The sequence below is a fragment of the Triturus cristatus genome, chromosome 5_2 (assembly GCF_964204655.1).
Source record: "Triturus cristatus chromosome 5_2, aTriCri1.1, whole genome shotgun sequence".
NCBI lineage: Eukaryota > Metazoa > Chordata > Amphibia > Caudata > Salamandridae > Triturus > Triturus cristatus.
Window position 1 is genome coordinate 433,632,353 of NC_140588.1, and position 17,695 is coordinate 433,650,047.

The 17,695-nt window shown below is 43.7% G+C and overlaps 1 protein-coding gene across 2 annotated transcripts in view; it reads left to right on the forward strand.

Moving 5' to 3' along the window:
- LOC146823118 (maternal DNA replication licensing factor mcm6-like) overlaps positions 1-17,695 on the forward strand; it is a 474,334-nt gene that overhangs the window by 367,714 nt on the left and 88,925 nt on the right. Inside the window, exon 13 of one of the 2 annotated variants that reach the window (XM_085606623.1) lies at positions 9,470-9,598. The exons of the other annotated variant lie outside the window; for it this stretch is intronic. Within the exon in view, the coding sequence (XP_085462749.1) occupies positions 9,470-9,598 (129 nt within the window). The remainder of the gene's footprint in view (positions 1-9,469; positions 9,599-17,695) is intronic. 2 annotated transcript variants of the gene reach the window in all.

The window sequence follows — 17,695 nt, forward strand, 5'->3', positions numbered from 1 at the left end:
TAAGGTCCCTGCGATGATGTTCGCTGATACCCTTCTACTTTCAAAGACGTCAATGGGAATCCTACGCATCCTTGATAGCTTTGAAGCCTTCTGCCAGAATAGGGGGTTGGAGATCAACACATTGAAGGCCAAATATGTGGTCTTCAATCCTGCTAACAAGTGTCGCCCCAACCCATCTCTGAATAGCATCCTGCTTGAAAGAGTGACGGTGTTTGATTACTTGGGCGTCACTTTGTCAGCATCTGGAGTGGGGCCCGCAGATTACCAAGGCAAGTCTCAAATTAGCTCAAAGTGGGAGGGCCCATTAAATTATATAGAATGTCTACATTCAAACCAGTGGGCCAATAGTTGAAATTTTCAAAACACATGGGCATGAGGCCAATTAGTGAAGAGACCACCCTCAGACCCGTAACCTTTTGGCGGAGTTTATGGGCAACCCTGGAATTGACCACCTATGGATCAGAACTTGGAGAGCTTTTGAGCTTACCAGGCACTACAAATATACCCTGGCTCAAGCATATAAAAGACCTTTGTACCAAAATGCGAAATAGATTTATGGAGCACACCTGAGGAATCATGTCACCTGATTTCACGGTTGGAATTGGTAAGATCTTACAGAATATATAAACTTTCTGTCACCCAGGGAAGCTAGTATTGCGGCTGCTTGACAGCCAACTATATGCAGATTAAAGAAGAGTATAGCCTGGAACCTTTCCTGGATGACATTCAACCAAATTTGGCTAGGAAACTCTATGTCCAGTTTAGACTAGGGACCTTACCGTTCCAGGCATTTACAAATAAATGGTCTAATACCCGCTCACGTGGATGCCCTGCTTGCAACTGTAAGGAAGAGACCGAGCTACTTGCTCTCTTCTTCTGCCCGCTTATAAAATACCGCAGCAGTGCTGGCTTATCCAACTATGTAGGAACTTAGGTTTTGTCCACTGTGCTGAGGCATTGAGAGTTTTAAAGTATGACACCCATGCCCCCATTGTCTTTGCTGAATCTCGTTTTTTAAATTCAATGTGGCACGTACTGCGGACTTTTTTAAGCTAATATCTGATTGTACCATTTCAACTTCATTTTTATTCATCTTATTCTGGTATTATTGTCCCAATTTTATTGTATATTGGTATGTATTCTTGATCATGTTCTTTTATAGATGAATGTACTCTACCCCACTTTCGGATCAGCACCCGGTCTGAGTAGAATAGGTAATGCACTTTATTTTGGTCAAAAGGTTTTAAAGGTACAGTATTGAGTTATCATTAATAGCTGAACTAATTGTAAGGTTATGTATCATCCTGTATTTAACTGTACGTATTTCTTGTGTTTTTATGATAATGCACTTTTATGGTCCCCGTGACCGAAATACTTATTGAATGGAACATAAAAATAAGGGATAAAAGATTCTGTGCTGACCAAAAATTTCGCATCAACCATGTTCACAATTGTGTTGAGCAGTCTCTTGGTGGGGTCAGTCTTCAGGGGACAATACACACTGGTTACCGCCAGTTGTTTCAAACAATCCTGTCTATTGGAGGAGGAATCCGTTATCACTATCCCCACGCCTTTATCCGCTGGCTTGATGGTTATTGTCTCGTCATTACTCCGCTCCTGTAGGGCTTCCTGGTCCATTTTCGAGAGGTTCCTAAATGGGGAGCATTGACTGGCTAGACCGGTATTGAGGTCTTTGAGAGGCCCTTCTCAACAGTGATAACCTCTGGGGGTGTCATATGTGGTGGTGGCATAAACGTTCATAGGTGAGTACATAGCAGAGTCCTTTGTTCAGAAGATTAGTCTCAGTCGAGCTCAAAGTACATTGACTCAAATTCACAATCAGGTCATCTCCCTGCTTGTTCCTGGTAGAGTCGTGATCTTGTTCATACTCTGTGTTGTCTGTGGTGATGGAGGTCCTTCCCAATGAACTTGAGATCTTCTTCTGCCCCTTGGTCGTCCATGGACCTGTAAAAAAAAAAAAAAGAAAAAAAAAGAAAAAAAAAAGGTTGGTGGTAGAAGGGTTTTCGCGGCGGTGGGACCTGTGCTGCAGGGTGGTGAAACGGCGTCGTCGAGTATGCCTATGAAGCTGGGGGCCACCATTGTTGCCGTTTTTGAATCTGAGGTTGTTGGCCTGTCTCCTTCCCCTGCCTCTCCTATTTGAAGGTCATCTCATTTTGTCTCTCTTGGACTCTGTCACTGGACCAAGGATATTGATGAAGAATAGCCTGAGCCATATCTACGACCATGGTGGTTAGGGTCAGGTGGTTTGTAATCCGAGGAATATGGATAGAACTTTTCCATTGAGACCTGGGCTAGCTCCTTCTGAAATATTTTAACCTTGGATGCCAAGCGACTCTTTGAGATCTGATGATCAGGATCAACCAATCCCTGGTGCAGCGCCACACTATCGGGGACCAGTCTTTCCTAAATCGCTTGTCCTCTAAGAACAATCTTGGAGCATTGGTCACAAGAAGAGCGTTTGGAGATATTCAGTCACTATGGCTCTGTGTCGGTGTATGTGTACATTTTAAAGTGAGTAGTTAAGTTTAGTCATCTGATTGCATGATAGTTTGATAGATGGGTGTGTCTAAAAGACTTGGGGCATTCAAAATGTCCTGGACCATTGAGTCGTCAAAAGCCAGAACATTGAAGTCACCATTATGGAAAGAGAACCCAACAGATAGTGGATCAATTTCCAGGAGGAACTGAAAATGGCCTACAACCGTAGCTGTGCAACAATGCAGTAAACACAAAGGAGGCCTGAGGAGATTTTAGCGACCAGTACGGGGCTACTCCCGTCCAATGTAATGTAACATCACAAAAAGCACCCCATGATGGACTAAATCATAAAACATCCCTGAGCTCCTCCCTCTGTGAGCGGGTTGTAGCCCGCACTGCGACTAGGTTTGCAGTACAAGGTTACCCAATGATGAAGCATGCCACCCACAGGTGGGTGATGGAAACGTCCTTTAAAAGGGATTCCCCGCACTCCTTTTTCTACTCTAGACCCAGGGATGCTTTTTTGTTACTTTTAGAAAGTTACCGTTTTCCTGCCTAGAATCAGAAGGCTTATGGACAGTATCTCCAGCTGTCACCCGACTCCTAATAGCTCCCCTGTGGTGAGATGTGTGTGGTTCCAAGACAGTAGACAAAGGACTCTGAGGGTGGGAAGGGGCAACTCCTTCCTTTGCAGGGTGGCCTGGATGGTTGAGTCCAGCCCTTTCTGAGCTTCAGTGGTTGCCTTCCTTGTCACTGGCAGGTGAAGCTCAAACCTAGGCCTGCTTCCCCTTTATCTCTTTAATCAGGCTAACACCAAATCTAGTCACAGTATAAGAACTGACCAGAACTTGTTTAGGGGTGGGCAGAGGCTTGCCCTTGCCCCACAGGCTGTCACTGGGCATAAAACAGGACACCACAGACCTCTTCCAAAACCACTTTCAGACCTGCGAACATCAGAAGGACTGCCTTGCTGTTTGAAACTGGAAAGAAGACTGGACATGCTCTCCTTAAACCCAATACTCCAGAAGTGACTTGAATGGTCAGTTGGCTGACGGACTGAACAAACTACCAGAGGCCTCTTTCCCTGCACTTGCCCTGCTGACCAACCAGGCCTGCTGCTGCCCTCTGCCTGAGTCAGTCCTAAGCCCTAAGTGATGTCTGGCAGGTCCTGGACACCTGGTTATTGTTAGTGTACTCCTGTCTCTGAATGGCAAGAAGTGGTACTAAGAACTGTTTTGTCAACTTTCTGCCTTCAAAACATCTGCGATCGGGACCTTTGTTGAAGTGGGCTGTCGAATTGCTGGTCCACCTTGGCATGATGGTTTTCCCTGATGAAGGCAATCTGCCTTCCAGAAAAGTCTCCCAGTTCGAATGTTGGGGGCTTCATCAGGACTGATGCTGAGCAACACCTGATTGTTGTCGGGGCCATCTCGGGCATGAACTTCAGCTACTCCGAGATTTCCTGCCTGTCAATGACTGCGCTGGGACCCCACTCTTCAGCAACCCAACATTGACCGGTACTTCGAATCTAGCTTTCAAATTGCGCCCCGTCAACTGTCACTTTTTCCTCCATAAAAGTTTCAAAGTCGGAAGATAAACTTTTCACTGGGACAAACCAGGTACCTGTTTCCAACCTGCGCTCCATCAGTCAGTCTTGGGTTTTTTACTTTGACTGTCTAGTCGGACCAGATACCTATGATTGGTGCTTTGTCTTGCAATTTATAATTCAAATGTATAAATTCATATCACTGGTTCTACTTACTGGATTTTTTTCATGTTCTTTATTAAAATATTCTTGTTTTGAAAGGATTTGGGTATTGTGCAGTGTTTTCACTTTCTTACTGGTTGAGTACTGCACAAATAATTTTCACAGTGCCTCGGAGCCTTGACTGCTTTGTGCCCAGCTACCAGAGGGTGAAGCACAGCTTTAATTGGTGACTTTTTAGTGGTTTAACCTGACCAGTATTGTGATTATTACACAGGTTCTCACCTCCTTCATGTAATACTTAAGTTTTGTACCTCGGTGTTTAATGCTGGGATTCAGAACTTGTGTTTTTGCAGTTCCATTCAGTGATTGATTTGAAATCAATAATTCCTTGTTATAATCTGATTGTTTTAGTTGTTAATTGGGCGTTTCTTCTTTTTTCTAAATTTCACTCCCATCCTTATATTTTTCACTTGTGAATTTTGCACCTATGGAGGGGGATCTTGTTGACAGTGAAAGCTTCATTGTGGTGGAGCTTAAAAAATTGTGTAAGGCGAGGGAGCTAAAGCTACAAAGTGGCTGCAAGAAACTGGAGTTCTGGATAGCTCTCATTGCTTATAAAGCGGTCCGCATGTTGCAGTCTAAATCAGAGGGATAGGAGGTGGATGGTACAGAAGATGAGCAGGAGGTAGAGGAGGAAGAAGAGCATGGCCTGGTAATGGCCCTAGAGGGGAGAGGATGGCCCACAGGAGTGAGGTCCCCTCCCAAGTTCAGGAGCAGTGTATTACTATTCTCCCACTGACTGGCCTTCATTTTTTCTGGGGTCTAGATATTTAACAGAAATGTGAGGCTGTAACTGGCCATTGGAGGAGAAAATGTTGGCTAGCAGAAAGAGGTGAGCTGAAGCAGCTGCAGCAAGGTGCATAGAGGAGAAAAAGGGAAACGCTGACAGAACCTAAGAGTACAGGAATCTGGCTCTATAGGAGCTGAAAGTTCTGCTAGCACATGAGATGAGCCAGAAAGAACTGGACCTGAAAGCCAATAGGATCACATGCTCTAGTGAAGAAATTGGCAGTAACACAGGTGCCTGTGTGAGGTAAAACGGTCCACATTCCCAAAGATCTGGTGCCTCGCTTAGTATTGGGGCATGACACTAACAAGTAGTTTGAAGCCTGAGGTATCTCTGTGCATGCACAGAGACCCAGGGGAGGATTGGGGGGCAAGTATCTGGAAGTACATGCCAGTGAGCAGATGGGATACTCTATTGACCCTAGATATAGCTGACGGGATGAGTTATGTCCCCATAAAAGTAGCCCTTGTTGTTGAGTTTGATCTTACCCCAGAGATATGACTAAGGTTTCAGGACAGCCAGAAACTGGCTGACCAGTCCTGGGAATATGTTTATTACTCCATTAAGGCACGAGATGGTTGTGTGGAGTGCAGCAAAGTGAGTCGATATGATGGGCTGTGCAATCTATTCATGAGACAGCAGATGTTCAGTAATTGCTTTACAGAACTGCATCAGCACCTGTGGAGAAGTGTGGCTCAATGATTAGAGCGACAGACCCTGATGCAGAGGTCTAGCCCGGGACCAGGGTTCAATTCCCTGTCTCGGCGGGTCTTGGGCTAAAAAATTCCACGGACCTGATAATTCTCGCCTCGGTGCCTATTCCAATCCTGGAGTCCCACTCTGCAACTCTGGGCAATAGCTTGCTTAATCTCCACAACGGCCCCCACAACGCTAAGGATGCCTGGCCTCCCCCTTGGGGGGGGGCCCAGGAGTGGACGCCTCACAGGGAAAGCCAGGATGGGTTCCACAGCGGTATTCGTACAAGCGCCTTGAGACCCTTGCGGGTGAGTAGTGCGCTATACAAGTATCAAATTTACATTTACATTTACTCCAAGCTCACTCTACCCAGGGAGCCTGCAAAGGTGGCATCTGGGTTAGCACCGGTGTTGAAATTGGTACTTGGGAGTGACTTCATGAAAAGTAATTCAAGCCCCCCTCTGCAGAGGCAGAGGAGGGCCAGGGTTAAACAGACTTTCCAAAAAGTGGCCCAAAATAATGGTGGTGGGGTGATTCCCATGCCCCTTCTTTCAAAAAAGGGTGAAGGCTCTGAAGGGCATTAACTCAGAGCCCCTTTTTCCAGCCTAAGTGCTTTGACTGTTTCCAGTTGGGGCACAAGCAGGGGGACCCAGTCTGCACCAAGAAGACACCAACAGTTGGGCACTCTTCAGAGGTGGCCAATTTGGCCTTGGCCGGGAGGTAATCCCCAGGATCAGAGGGTGGAACATGTTCTAGTGCTCCTTAGTTGGCAGCTGGATCTAGACTGCAAGCTGGTGATCCCTGAAGGTGGGAATTATCATTTCTACCTGATCAGTAAATGCAGTCCCTATTCTAAAGGATACCTGTACCAGTAGGGCCATGTTCATGGAAAGACTGAATTCCCAAGTATGCAGGATAACCCAGGGAAATGGGCAGGATCCTGCCCATCCTACGGGTCTGGTCTCCTAGGCATGGGAAGGGGGAGTGGCCCAGAGGAAGGTCATTGTCAGTTCCTAGATGCCAATTGACTGCATCATGGGGAACAAGCTATCAACAGCGATAGAAGGGATGGATAGGGCCGCCACCTAGGGCAACCCGAAACCTTCGGTTACTGAGTTTACTGGTCTCAAATGGAAATTACAGTGGCTCGGATGAAGAGCAAGGGGAAGGAGGCAGAGAAAACCCAGAGTGGAAGGATCGGTAGATCAGGGTACCTGCTCAGAAAAAAACACCCTAATACTGACTCTGGCAAGGCCACGTCTAACCTAGACGGTGCTGTCTGTGCAGTTAAAGAAACTGAAGACAGTAGACTTGCATCAGGTAAACCCCTGCATGACTATTAAGACCTTGAGGGGGCCTGGTTTTCCCCCAGTAAATCCCGGACTGCCTGTTCAGTCTTAGATGCCCGTCTCATGATATCACCCAGGAGATACTAAGAGGGGAAGGAGGGTGTCTAAAACCTGAAGATGAAGCCCCCCTACAATTAAAACTGTGAGTCCAGAGAGACCTCAAGAGCAAGTGGGGGACTCCTTGCCAGTCACGAGGCTGTGAGGCTTCCCTCAGTCCCTAGCTTGGACATTTCACATGACAGTAGATGACCAGGGGCCTGGTTCTTGACACTGCTCCTGTGGCCTCTGTTGGTCAGTGTCCTTATAGGTTGGTTCCATGGGTATTGGTTCAGAAGTGTGATAAAAGAGGCAGAATTGGCACTGTTACCTTGTTGGTAATAGTGGTACCATCTGCCTACTGGGATGCATCTGTGAGCAAGCAGAGTTAGGAGCCTCACAATTGGGATTTGCAGATTAGGAAAAGGTTTACCCATGGGGCAATGCAGTGCATCAAAAAGATCGTGACAAGGGTATGGTTGAGTTCTGAAGGGTGCAGAACAAACTAGTGCCACTGCAAAAGAGGCAAATTGTCCTGGTTTTATTGCCCATCAAGGTATTGTTAGGCTGCTACCCCCGCTGTTGGCTTAGAGAGGTGGTGGTGGTAGGGGTTGAGTTGGATATTTGCCCTTTCTGCAGAGTCCACCAGACCCCATACTTTTACACTAATGTTTAATTAGTGCTACATTTCTTTTCGTAATGTTAGAAGATGATTCAAGGACTCATGTTGAAAGTAATTTAAAATCAAACATAATGATAATGCTGAATTTTATACAACTATTTTGGAGATAAGACACCCAGAAAGTTGTCATTTTCCTAGCTAAAACAAGAGGTTTTGCTAGTGTCTGGCTGTCACCTGGCCCCCTGTTGTCTCCTTTGGTGAGATTCCCTTCCTGAACTTCAGTGGTTGCCCACCTTGTCACCGGCAGATGAAGCTCAGACCTAGGCCTGCCTCTCTTCTGTCTCTAGGAAGGCTAGCACCAAATCCAGTTGTAGTAGAGGAACTGACGAGGACTGGTGTAAGGGGTGGACAAAGGCTTGCCCTCCACCTACAGCCAGCACTGGCCATAAAAGTGAACCCGACAGACCTCTCCTCAGAACACTCCTGGACCTGTGAAGATCAGAAAGACTGCCGCTCTGTTTTAAACTTGAAGGAAAACTGGACCTGCTTGTCTTGAACCAAGGACTCCAGGGGTGACTCCAAGGGTCAGTTGGGTCACAATAAGGGGCAACATAAGCTTCCAGAGAGATTTCTCGGAGTGTTTCATAATCTCAAGTGCTGCCTGCCAGGCCCTGGACCTTGACTGGTAGTTGAGCCCCCATTGTATCCAGCTTGCAGCTTACCCTGCCAACTATTCGTTGACTACCAGTTTTGTCCATTAAAGTCAGAAATGAAACTTTCCCCTGCGATAAGCCTGGTCTCTGTATCTAACCTGCGCTCTGTTGGCTGGGTTTAACTTTCGACTTTTACTGGGTGTTGCATAAACCCATAACCACTGTTGGCACTTAGTTCTTTCAGTGCTATTTTTGATGCAAAATTTAAAAATTCATTTTTCGGTTCTACTTATTGTTTGTTTTTTTTTCGTTTTGGAGTCATTTGATTTATTATCACATTCACTGTTTCTAAATTGGTCAGGGATCATTCGTGTGTTTTTACTTTATTTTTTGAGTACACCCATCAATACTTGACACATTGCCTCTCAGTTTAGCATGACTGGTTTGTGCCGAGGTATCAGAGGGTTAAGCACATATGTGTTTAGTGACTTCAGTGGATTGAGATTTAAAGTGGGTTCACATCCTTTTCAATGAAAACTCCAATTTCTTAAAGATATCACTACAATGGCAGAAGAGTCTTCTTCCTTCTACAGGCCCTGGTGCGACCTTCTTGTAGGGTACCTTATAACATGTTAAAACGATTGCTTCTAGATTGTAAAGAATTTGCCTTCTGTATTCCATAATACCTCACCTCCAGATTGGGCTCTTCTCCTTCCACCAGGGTTGTATCCACCCCCACTGGCATGTTTATTTTGCATAAAATGGTGCCCTGTAGAAAACGTTGTTGCTCTTCCATTAATGGCTACGACCACTCCCAGCATAGTCTGTGCAGGGCTCAAGACTTCACATGAACACTCGAAAGTAAGAAACAAGAATAGATGTGTCTTCTTTATAACTTATACCAGAGTTCAGGTTTGTGAGTGACTGGCTCCCTTGGAAGTGTGCACGTCATTGATACCTGTGAAAAGAGATCCTGTTAAGAGATACTCTAAAAAAAAAAATCCAGCTTTTAAGGGGCTCGTGCCATATTTTTGAAGTTGTCCTACGTATTGTCTTTAGGTGACAGACTATGCAATTGCAAGACGAATAGTGGATCTGCATACAAGAAACGAAGAATCTATTGAACGCATATATTCCATAGAAGACATTCAGAGGTATTTGCTGTTTGCTCGCCAGTTTCAGCCCAAGGTAAGTTAATTTCAGCTCTGAGGAGTCTTATTTTTCAGGGTAATTTTGCTATTTGCTTATTATTCAGGTTTTCTTTTCAACTATCAACGGGAACGCGTTTGGTGACATATTGGCGGAGGTGTTTTTCACTTATCTCAATGACTCATCTGCTTAGTTATGAATATTCAAGCAAGCTTTTTATTAACAATATTAGTTATTTTCTGCATCTCTTTCAAGCAAGCCCAGCGTGCTCCTTGAAAATATGAAGTTTTTTATAGCTCCCGAATCTAAGAATTTTACTCTTTCGTTGAGGGCGATTAATTTCAGCGTTTCCTTGTGGCTGAATTTGGGACCTGATGTTGACGCAATGCTTCGTAGAGTTACAAGTGTTTATGCTGGAGACCCTTAAACCTCAATATAGTGATTTTTACAGATTTGAAACTTTGCACGTAATTTACATAGCGTAGATTTTCAGACCAAGATCTCCTTCTCAGCAGTCGGTTTAATTTACGTTGCCAACGGCTTTTCCATCTATTTCCTCTCTTAAAGCATTGTTGACTTATTTTTGTTTTCCCAGGCGAATGCAAATACTGTTTTAAAGACGTGAAATGCATCTCTCGCAACAGGCAGAGGTCTTTACAAACATTTCAAAAGTATGACAATGAGCGGACTCTATACTTATCTAGTATCAAAGTATACCACTTTAATGACCCATTTATACTGCTTGTTTGACATTTTTCAAAATGTTATCCACATAAGTAGATGTTACCAGAAGCCGATCTTTTTTCTGACTTATTGTCTTAACTACGTTTTACTCTAATAATTAAATAAGTTATTATTTTACTATACTTTTTAAAAGGGCAAAAAACCAGAAGCACTTTTTAAAATGTATTTTCATTTTTCATGCGGCAATATCGGACGAGGCCTATTAGTTTGTTTGTTCTGTCATTGACATTTTGGCACAACCCACAGGACATTCAGTTGTTTGGAGAAGCAGGCTCTGATTGTATTTGTCTGCTTTATATGCATGTATGCACAAATAGACAAACATCATTTTTTAGGTATATTTTTATGTTTTTGCAGCGAGACATGCACACAGGATGAGGGTAGTGGCAAGCCTACAGGACCATGCATTTTTGGCTGGTGCCTCCTCCTGCAATGTAACACATGTGCATCCTTTTTTTTTTTTTTTTGCAGTCATATATAGCGAACTCGACCCGAAGGTACTGGGGCGCTTATCGCCAGTAACGATACACAAGGACACATTCACACACATACATCCTTAGCCACTGGTTTGTGCTAATGACAGCAATAGCCCAGGCCACTCCTATAAACCCAACAGTCCAGCATCATCCCTGGTTTGCTGAAGTGAGACAGGAAAGGAATTGTGGTGGTATTGCCTCACAGGGGAAAGCCAACAATGCATGGGGAATATGGGATCACCACTGTTGCAGTGCATCAGGACATTGAGGGAAACATAGTACAGACCGCATGTCCCTCATTGTGGGTGGGTGGCATTGCATTTGCACTAGTAACCTGGTCAGTGCAGCTGCATGGCTTTATTGCAGCACTGGCTGTTCCTGTGACATCGCTGAGGGTGAGCTATGCTGCTGGCCATGGGTAGCATGGATTTCCAAAAGTACTGAGACACTTATAAAGTGAAGTTGGACTCCCACCTAGGTTCAGTTAGAGCCTTCACATTGTCCACTAAGAATTATCTTGTCAAGACCTTGTTCACTCTTGGTAGAAACAAGTGTTCCTCTGATTCTTTTTGTGTGATTTAGGCCATAGGTGATTGCTTTGTAATCAACCTTGAAGCACTGTAGAGAGAAAAAGGAACATGCAGAATAAGAGCTGAGAAGTAATGTAAGGGGAGCCGTTTACTAATGGATGTGAACCTTTTTGGTCAATAATGCATCGGTAGAAATAAAACTTCTTTCAAAGAGAGAGAACGCCCCATCAGGATTTTTTAGGGTGATGGTAGTTATTGTAATGCTTGAAATTGCAAACAAAAGCAGTAATTCTACAAAAAGAATTGGGAATAGTCTAATATGCATTGAGGAGTTCTCCTTCAATGTTGCATTTTAGGCAGCAGATGGGTCAATCCTGCATTTTCCTTTCTTTCCCCAGCCCTTTTGTTTGGAAATGTTGTCCCCAGATCCCCCCCCCCCCTCCCCCCCCCTCCCCCCAATGATATTTTGGAAGCGCTGTTCAAGCAAAACCTAAAAAAAGGAGTTCTGAATGTTGTTGTGAGCTTCAATTCTGCAAGCAAATCTATAAAGTTACTTCCTCCTGCCTTTTGATAATATATATATGTTGCAATATTGTCCGTCATTCCTTTGAATTATCTTACAATACTCTTTCAATCTTATTCTATCATGCTTTGACTATTATAGAAATACTCTCTTGATCTACCTAAATTTACACTAACATACGCTTCTCCAGAACACAGCTGTCGGACTCTCTGAGCCTTCCTACCAATTCCTCCATTTCAACTCATCAGGTTAATAGACACATGGACCCGCAGTCTTAGCTGATCTTATTCAAGGTACACTGTAGTTGTCACAGGGTTGTTGTCAAATTTGGTCCTTGTTTCACCTAACCTAGATTTACACGGTTCTCTCCCTCTTAGTTATTGCAGACATCTTCAAATAGACTTCTAGGTATTTCACACATGTACAAAACTCATGTGGTTGTCTCTTTAGTCTGTTTCCTGGTGTCTAAACACTGGAAGAGTCTATCCCGCTTTATATGATATGATAATGGATACATCTCCTTTAGGTAGTTCTGTTGAGGTACACAAGCCATTGTTTATTGTAGCTTGTGCTGCTATATGTTTGACTGTAGGGACTGTTTCGTGGGCGTTTGTCCTTCTAAAATGAGTGTTTGATACCTGTGCATCTGGCATTTCATTTGGTAGCTCGAAGGGTGGGGGACTCTTCAAACAAGATGATATCAGGTGAACGCTGCGAGGCAAGTTAGTAAGGGTAAACTTGCTGCTCGTTTGCCGAATCCTCTGGTCACTGTATTAAGGTATGTGGGGTGACCTTTTTGATTTTTGTTTCGGTTTTATTAGTTTTCAACACGCGGGCACACCACACTATTAACTTTTTTGTTTTTCACGTTCCTTTTTGCATGCGTTGGCGTTTCACATTCTTTATGCTGTAGCAGAGTGCCTCACGCTTTAGGCGTGTTCTGGATATCCTGGTCCTTGAACACCCTTTTTTCTTTCCACTTTCAGATATTCTCCTTGAAAAAGGGCTATCGCCCGAAATGCATGGGGGACAAACTTAGAATGCTGTGACACTACAGTATAATTGTATACTCTTCAAGACGTCCATATTTTCCTTTGGATTACATAAAGATAATGAAAAAACATACTGAAATGAAGTAGTATGTATGGAACTTTTGCTAAATAAAATATTGGTTATTTGAAATTACAAATCTTGGCTAAAAACTCCTATTGAAGCTACATGTTCCTCTAAGGAGTGCTCTAGATTTAGTCCTCCCAGTGGAAGGATTTGCGTTCTAGTCTTCAGAGGTACACAGCAGCAGGCAGTCCTCAGAGTCCTTGCACTGGTCTAGAAATTGAACTGAAGAATGGGTAAGTCCTATTTTAATACCTGGTGCCTCCTTTGAAGTAGGATCAAATTCTAAAGAATTCATTTTGAAGTGCAGAAGCTTCCTGCTCACCCTGCCATTACTCAAAGCTGGTTGCATGAAAAATGCAGGGATGAAAAGTCCTTTGTGTGAAGGCAGGGCGCAGCCTATTCAGTTGCAAGTGGGGTTGGTGCCAAGCACTGCCCCCCCCCCCAATCCTACCAGTTGATGGCCCTGCCAGGTGCACCCACCCTCTCTATTGTGTGGCTATCTGGGAAGAATAAACAAAGTCCATCTGCCAACTACAACCCAGTCTTGATCCAGGAACAGGCTGTAGGCACCAAAAAGAGCATGGCAATGCCAACTTTATGAAAGTATACAAGAAAGTGATGGATAGAATGTTTGAATTATTTCAGCCATTAGTAATTACTTGGGCCTCATACCTATCCATCATTATTTTGCACACCGTCACCTCAGTTTTTACCCAGTTAAATGTAAATCAGTCTTGACCTTGCTTCAGAACAGCCTGAACTGCCAAGCTAGCAGTGTCCAAACTGAGATAACGTGGTGTGCAAAATAACCATGGATTGGGATGCGGCCAAGTGATTACCAGTGCCTGAGATTATTCAAGCCTTCCATCCATCACTTCTTTGTATACTTTGTGTCGTCCTAAGTGGGACAGTTGTGTCAAGATATGGGCCCGTGCACACAGTCACTGGATCCAAGCTGTACCCGGCTAATGAGCCCATAACTAGGGTGCGACCAGTCCTTGATTGCTTGTTTTCCGGTTCAGGAAAACCTGACTTGGCAATTCGGGCTGGAATGTTCTGATTGGAGTAATGACTGTTTTGCATATAGCTGGGTCCAAACTGAGTTGACAACTGTGTGCAAAATGATGGCTTGGGATGCGGCCCGGAGTAATTACCAATGGCTGAGATTACTTCAAGCATTCGATCCATTACTTTTTTGTAATTTTTAGTCTAAAAGTGTCATTTTCAAAATTATGAGAAATTGTAACTTAAAATTTTACTTTAGCATTAAAGAGAATTTTTAATCATAACTTCTCAAGCACACCAAACACAAAATGCAAACACAACCCATTGTTATCCTATGGAGAGGTAGGCCTTGCAGTATTTTGCATTATAGAAGTTTTTTTCACAACCAGGACATGAAAAACTTAAGTACATTTGCAGACTTTTAAGTACAATGCACGCTGCCCTATAGGCTACCCAATTACTACCTTGGGGGTGACTTATATGCAATAAATGGGGAGTAAAATGCTTGGCCGTGGTGGGGGGGGGAATATTTTGCCAAGTCGAATTAGCAGTTTAAAACTGCAGTCAGGCTGCAATTGGCAGACCTGGGACATGTATTAAGTGGCTAATTAAGTGGGTGGCACAACACTGCATTAGAAGCATTTAATTTACAGGTCCTGGGTATATGGTATACCCATTTACTACTGACCTATAAATACATTAAATATGTCAATCAGGAATAAGCTTAGAGCAGAGCGCTCAAGCACTTAAATACTGGTTAGCAATGGTAACATGCACATAAGCTAATGGCCAACAAAAACAAATTTCAGCGTACAGTGGAGGATAAAAGCATGATGTTTGGAGGAAAACCACCCTAAGGCTGACAGTTAAAGCAACCATAATATAAATATTATGTTACTCTCACAGAAGTAAATGTTGTGACCATTAACATGAAATTGTTTTAGGAATGTATGCCTGGTGTTGCAAAAGATTTAGAAATGTATGTGCTGCCATTGACATTTTTTAAAGTACTTGGAAGATCTTGATATTCATAAGGAAGGCTGAAAGAGCAATTTAACTAAGTAAACAGTACTGTATTAATATTTAATGTAATGTTTTTTTTTTTGTCTTCTCATCCTTGAAAAACAGGTCATGTACAGTTGTGTTGGCTGAAAGTAGCAAATGTAGATGTGTGTAACATTGTGAAGATGTTTGTTGAATAGAGATTTGGAATGCGATTTACTGTTTTACTGTAATTGTACATAATGCTGCGGTAAACATATATGAATACATTTTTTCTAAATAAATTACAAAAAAATCAGCCATTTTCATATCGTGCCTTAAAGATTTTTTCTTTTTAGTTTTCATATTGTTGCAGGGATTCTGCTTATGCACAGAACTATGCGTAGAACCCCAGGACCTCAGTGAGTTGTGGTGTACCAGAAACTCACCCCAGAACCCAGTATCCGGCTAGCATAAGTGTCCCATTCGTTATCCGAGATTTAGCTCGGCGGTCCCAATGAAAAGCCAACCCAGAACACGCGACTCAGTACATACTCGGGAATGGTGGGAATCGGAAATACCTGTTCGTATATTATTCTCACATCAGTCCACAACAAGAATCAACAGAGACACGGTGAAAATAAAGAGTTTATTTTTATAGACCACGTGTCCTAATATGCAGTACTTTGGCTAAGACAAGCAGACAAATGATTAAAATCAAAACCATTAACATAGTTACAATTCCATAGAATATAAAAGGGGTGATCATGTTATAATGACAGTGGATACTACCACTTTCCCTTTACTAAGAAGCTAATATTATTATTAGTCTAACAGAAGGTCTCTTAGGCTTGAATAGGGGACCCCATACCTCAAAGATCAGCTTAGTGAAATCACATCACAGGAGCATCAGGAGTCTTCTCGCAGGAAGGCTCGTCTTCGGTCTGAATAATAAACATGATGTCCGTGATATTAAAAGCACCAACTTTCAGGTATGTGCAGCTGCTCGTGTGTTATGACTAAATAGTGGGTCGATCAACCTAGAGTGGAAAACATGCATTGTCTAACAACTCAGACTGTTTGTCACATCGTGTGCAGACCAAGGTCGCTTCGCAGAGCTCGGGATGGTAACAACAGATTGCTCTCGTGTGAGGCAAAACTCGAGTCAGCAGTTCGTTGAAGCAATAACATGTGAACGCAGTTTCGTGTGCAAAAGCAGCAAGATGGCTTTCTAACTTCTAACGTGGTTATGCTAACTTAACAATGTATGTACGTATTAAGGGAGTCCTTACTACATGCCCCCTTGATCGAAGCACTACTTAGTATGCAAGAAAAGAGAGAACGCAGAGTTCAAGCGCGACAGAGCAGAACAAGGCGTATCCAATTTAAAAAGGAACTGGTCAGTTCAGGCAAAGTTCGAACAGGAAAAAACATCAAAAATAGAGAGAAAAAACAAAAAAACCTCAAACTTGACGTGGGAGGTGAGAAAAAAATGAAAAAACGCCTCACCGGGCAGAAGTGCAGACGTACAGGGACAGTTCAAGACACGTGAGGAAAACACTGTGGACGAAAGTTCACTTAATCCATAAAAGTATATGCAGCATATGTGGCCACTGCTTCCAGCAGAAAATCATTGCCACGGCCACTGAAGGTTTCAGCCATCCAGTTAAGTAAAGAAAAGGAACATACGTGTTCTTCTATCAGCGGAGCCTCTAGCACCATCAGAGGGCAACCAGCGTGTACTTCCAAGTAACTCATATTCAAGAAGTCATACGCCGCTCTCACGATGTCCCAATTACTCAGGATACCATGTGCCGCACCGCAGGCCATAATCCGAACACCAGAACAGAAAGACTCGTGAGACACTAAGGGCCTCATCAGTCGATCAAAATCCGGGTCCGGAGACACCATGTTGGTTAAACACAAATCCATAGGCCATTCAAAGGGACAATCTAGGCAGTGGAAGACAGGTTGCACGCAGGTGAAGTAGGAATACCGGAAGGATAATCCATATGCCAGGCTCAAAGTCGCCAACGGCAGGACACCATAGTAATCAAGCATCCTGTCACGAAGAAGCTGCAGACGGGACAGGCTGACGTGTGGCACAGAAAGAGCAGCCATTCCGCAAGATGAAAAGTAAAAGTAGCACACCTGCCACTAGAGCCAGAATTAACGGGACACCTCCAAAGACGCTGGAGAAAATAGAATGAAAAAATGCCGGAATCACACCAAAAATAGTTTGGAAAGAGGTCACGAGGCCTGAGCCCACAAGTTTAAAAAAATGAGCCAGGCCAGTCGTGGACGAGGCATTGAAAATTGTTTGGATCAAAGCACCAAAATGCAGGGGGAGGTCAGTATTCAAAAGCGCCTGTACCTCGGTGCGCGTATTTGCTACGTGAAGGACAAATGTTTCCGGGGAGGAAGTCAATGGCACCTCCTTTTGGGACAATAGCGCTCTTATTCTGCTCATTTTGTCGAACTCTGCTTTCAAGGTTGGAATTGAAGGCCAAATAGAAGCATCCAGCCTCCCATGCGGGGGTGGAAACAGGACGTTATTGCAGCAGACAACCCTCTGTGTTACAGTTACTATATACGGGATCCCTACTAACATCCCGCAGCAAGCTTCATTGTTTAAAATTAAATAACTACAGTTTGCAAGCAGCGTGAAAGATGGCGTAATCACTGGTACCGGGATACCTTTGAGGACGCAGGCCAAATTCGGAGCGTGTACATTACAAGCACCGTGCAATTGAATGTGCCT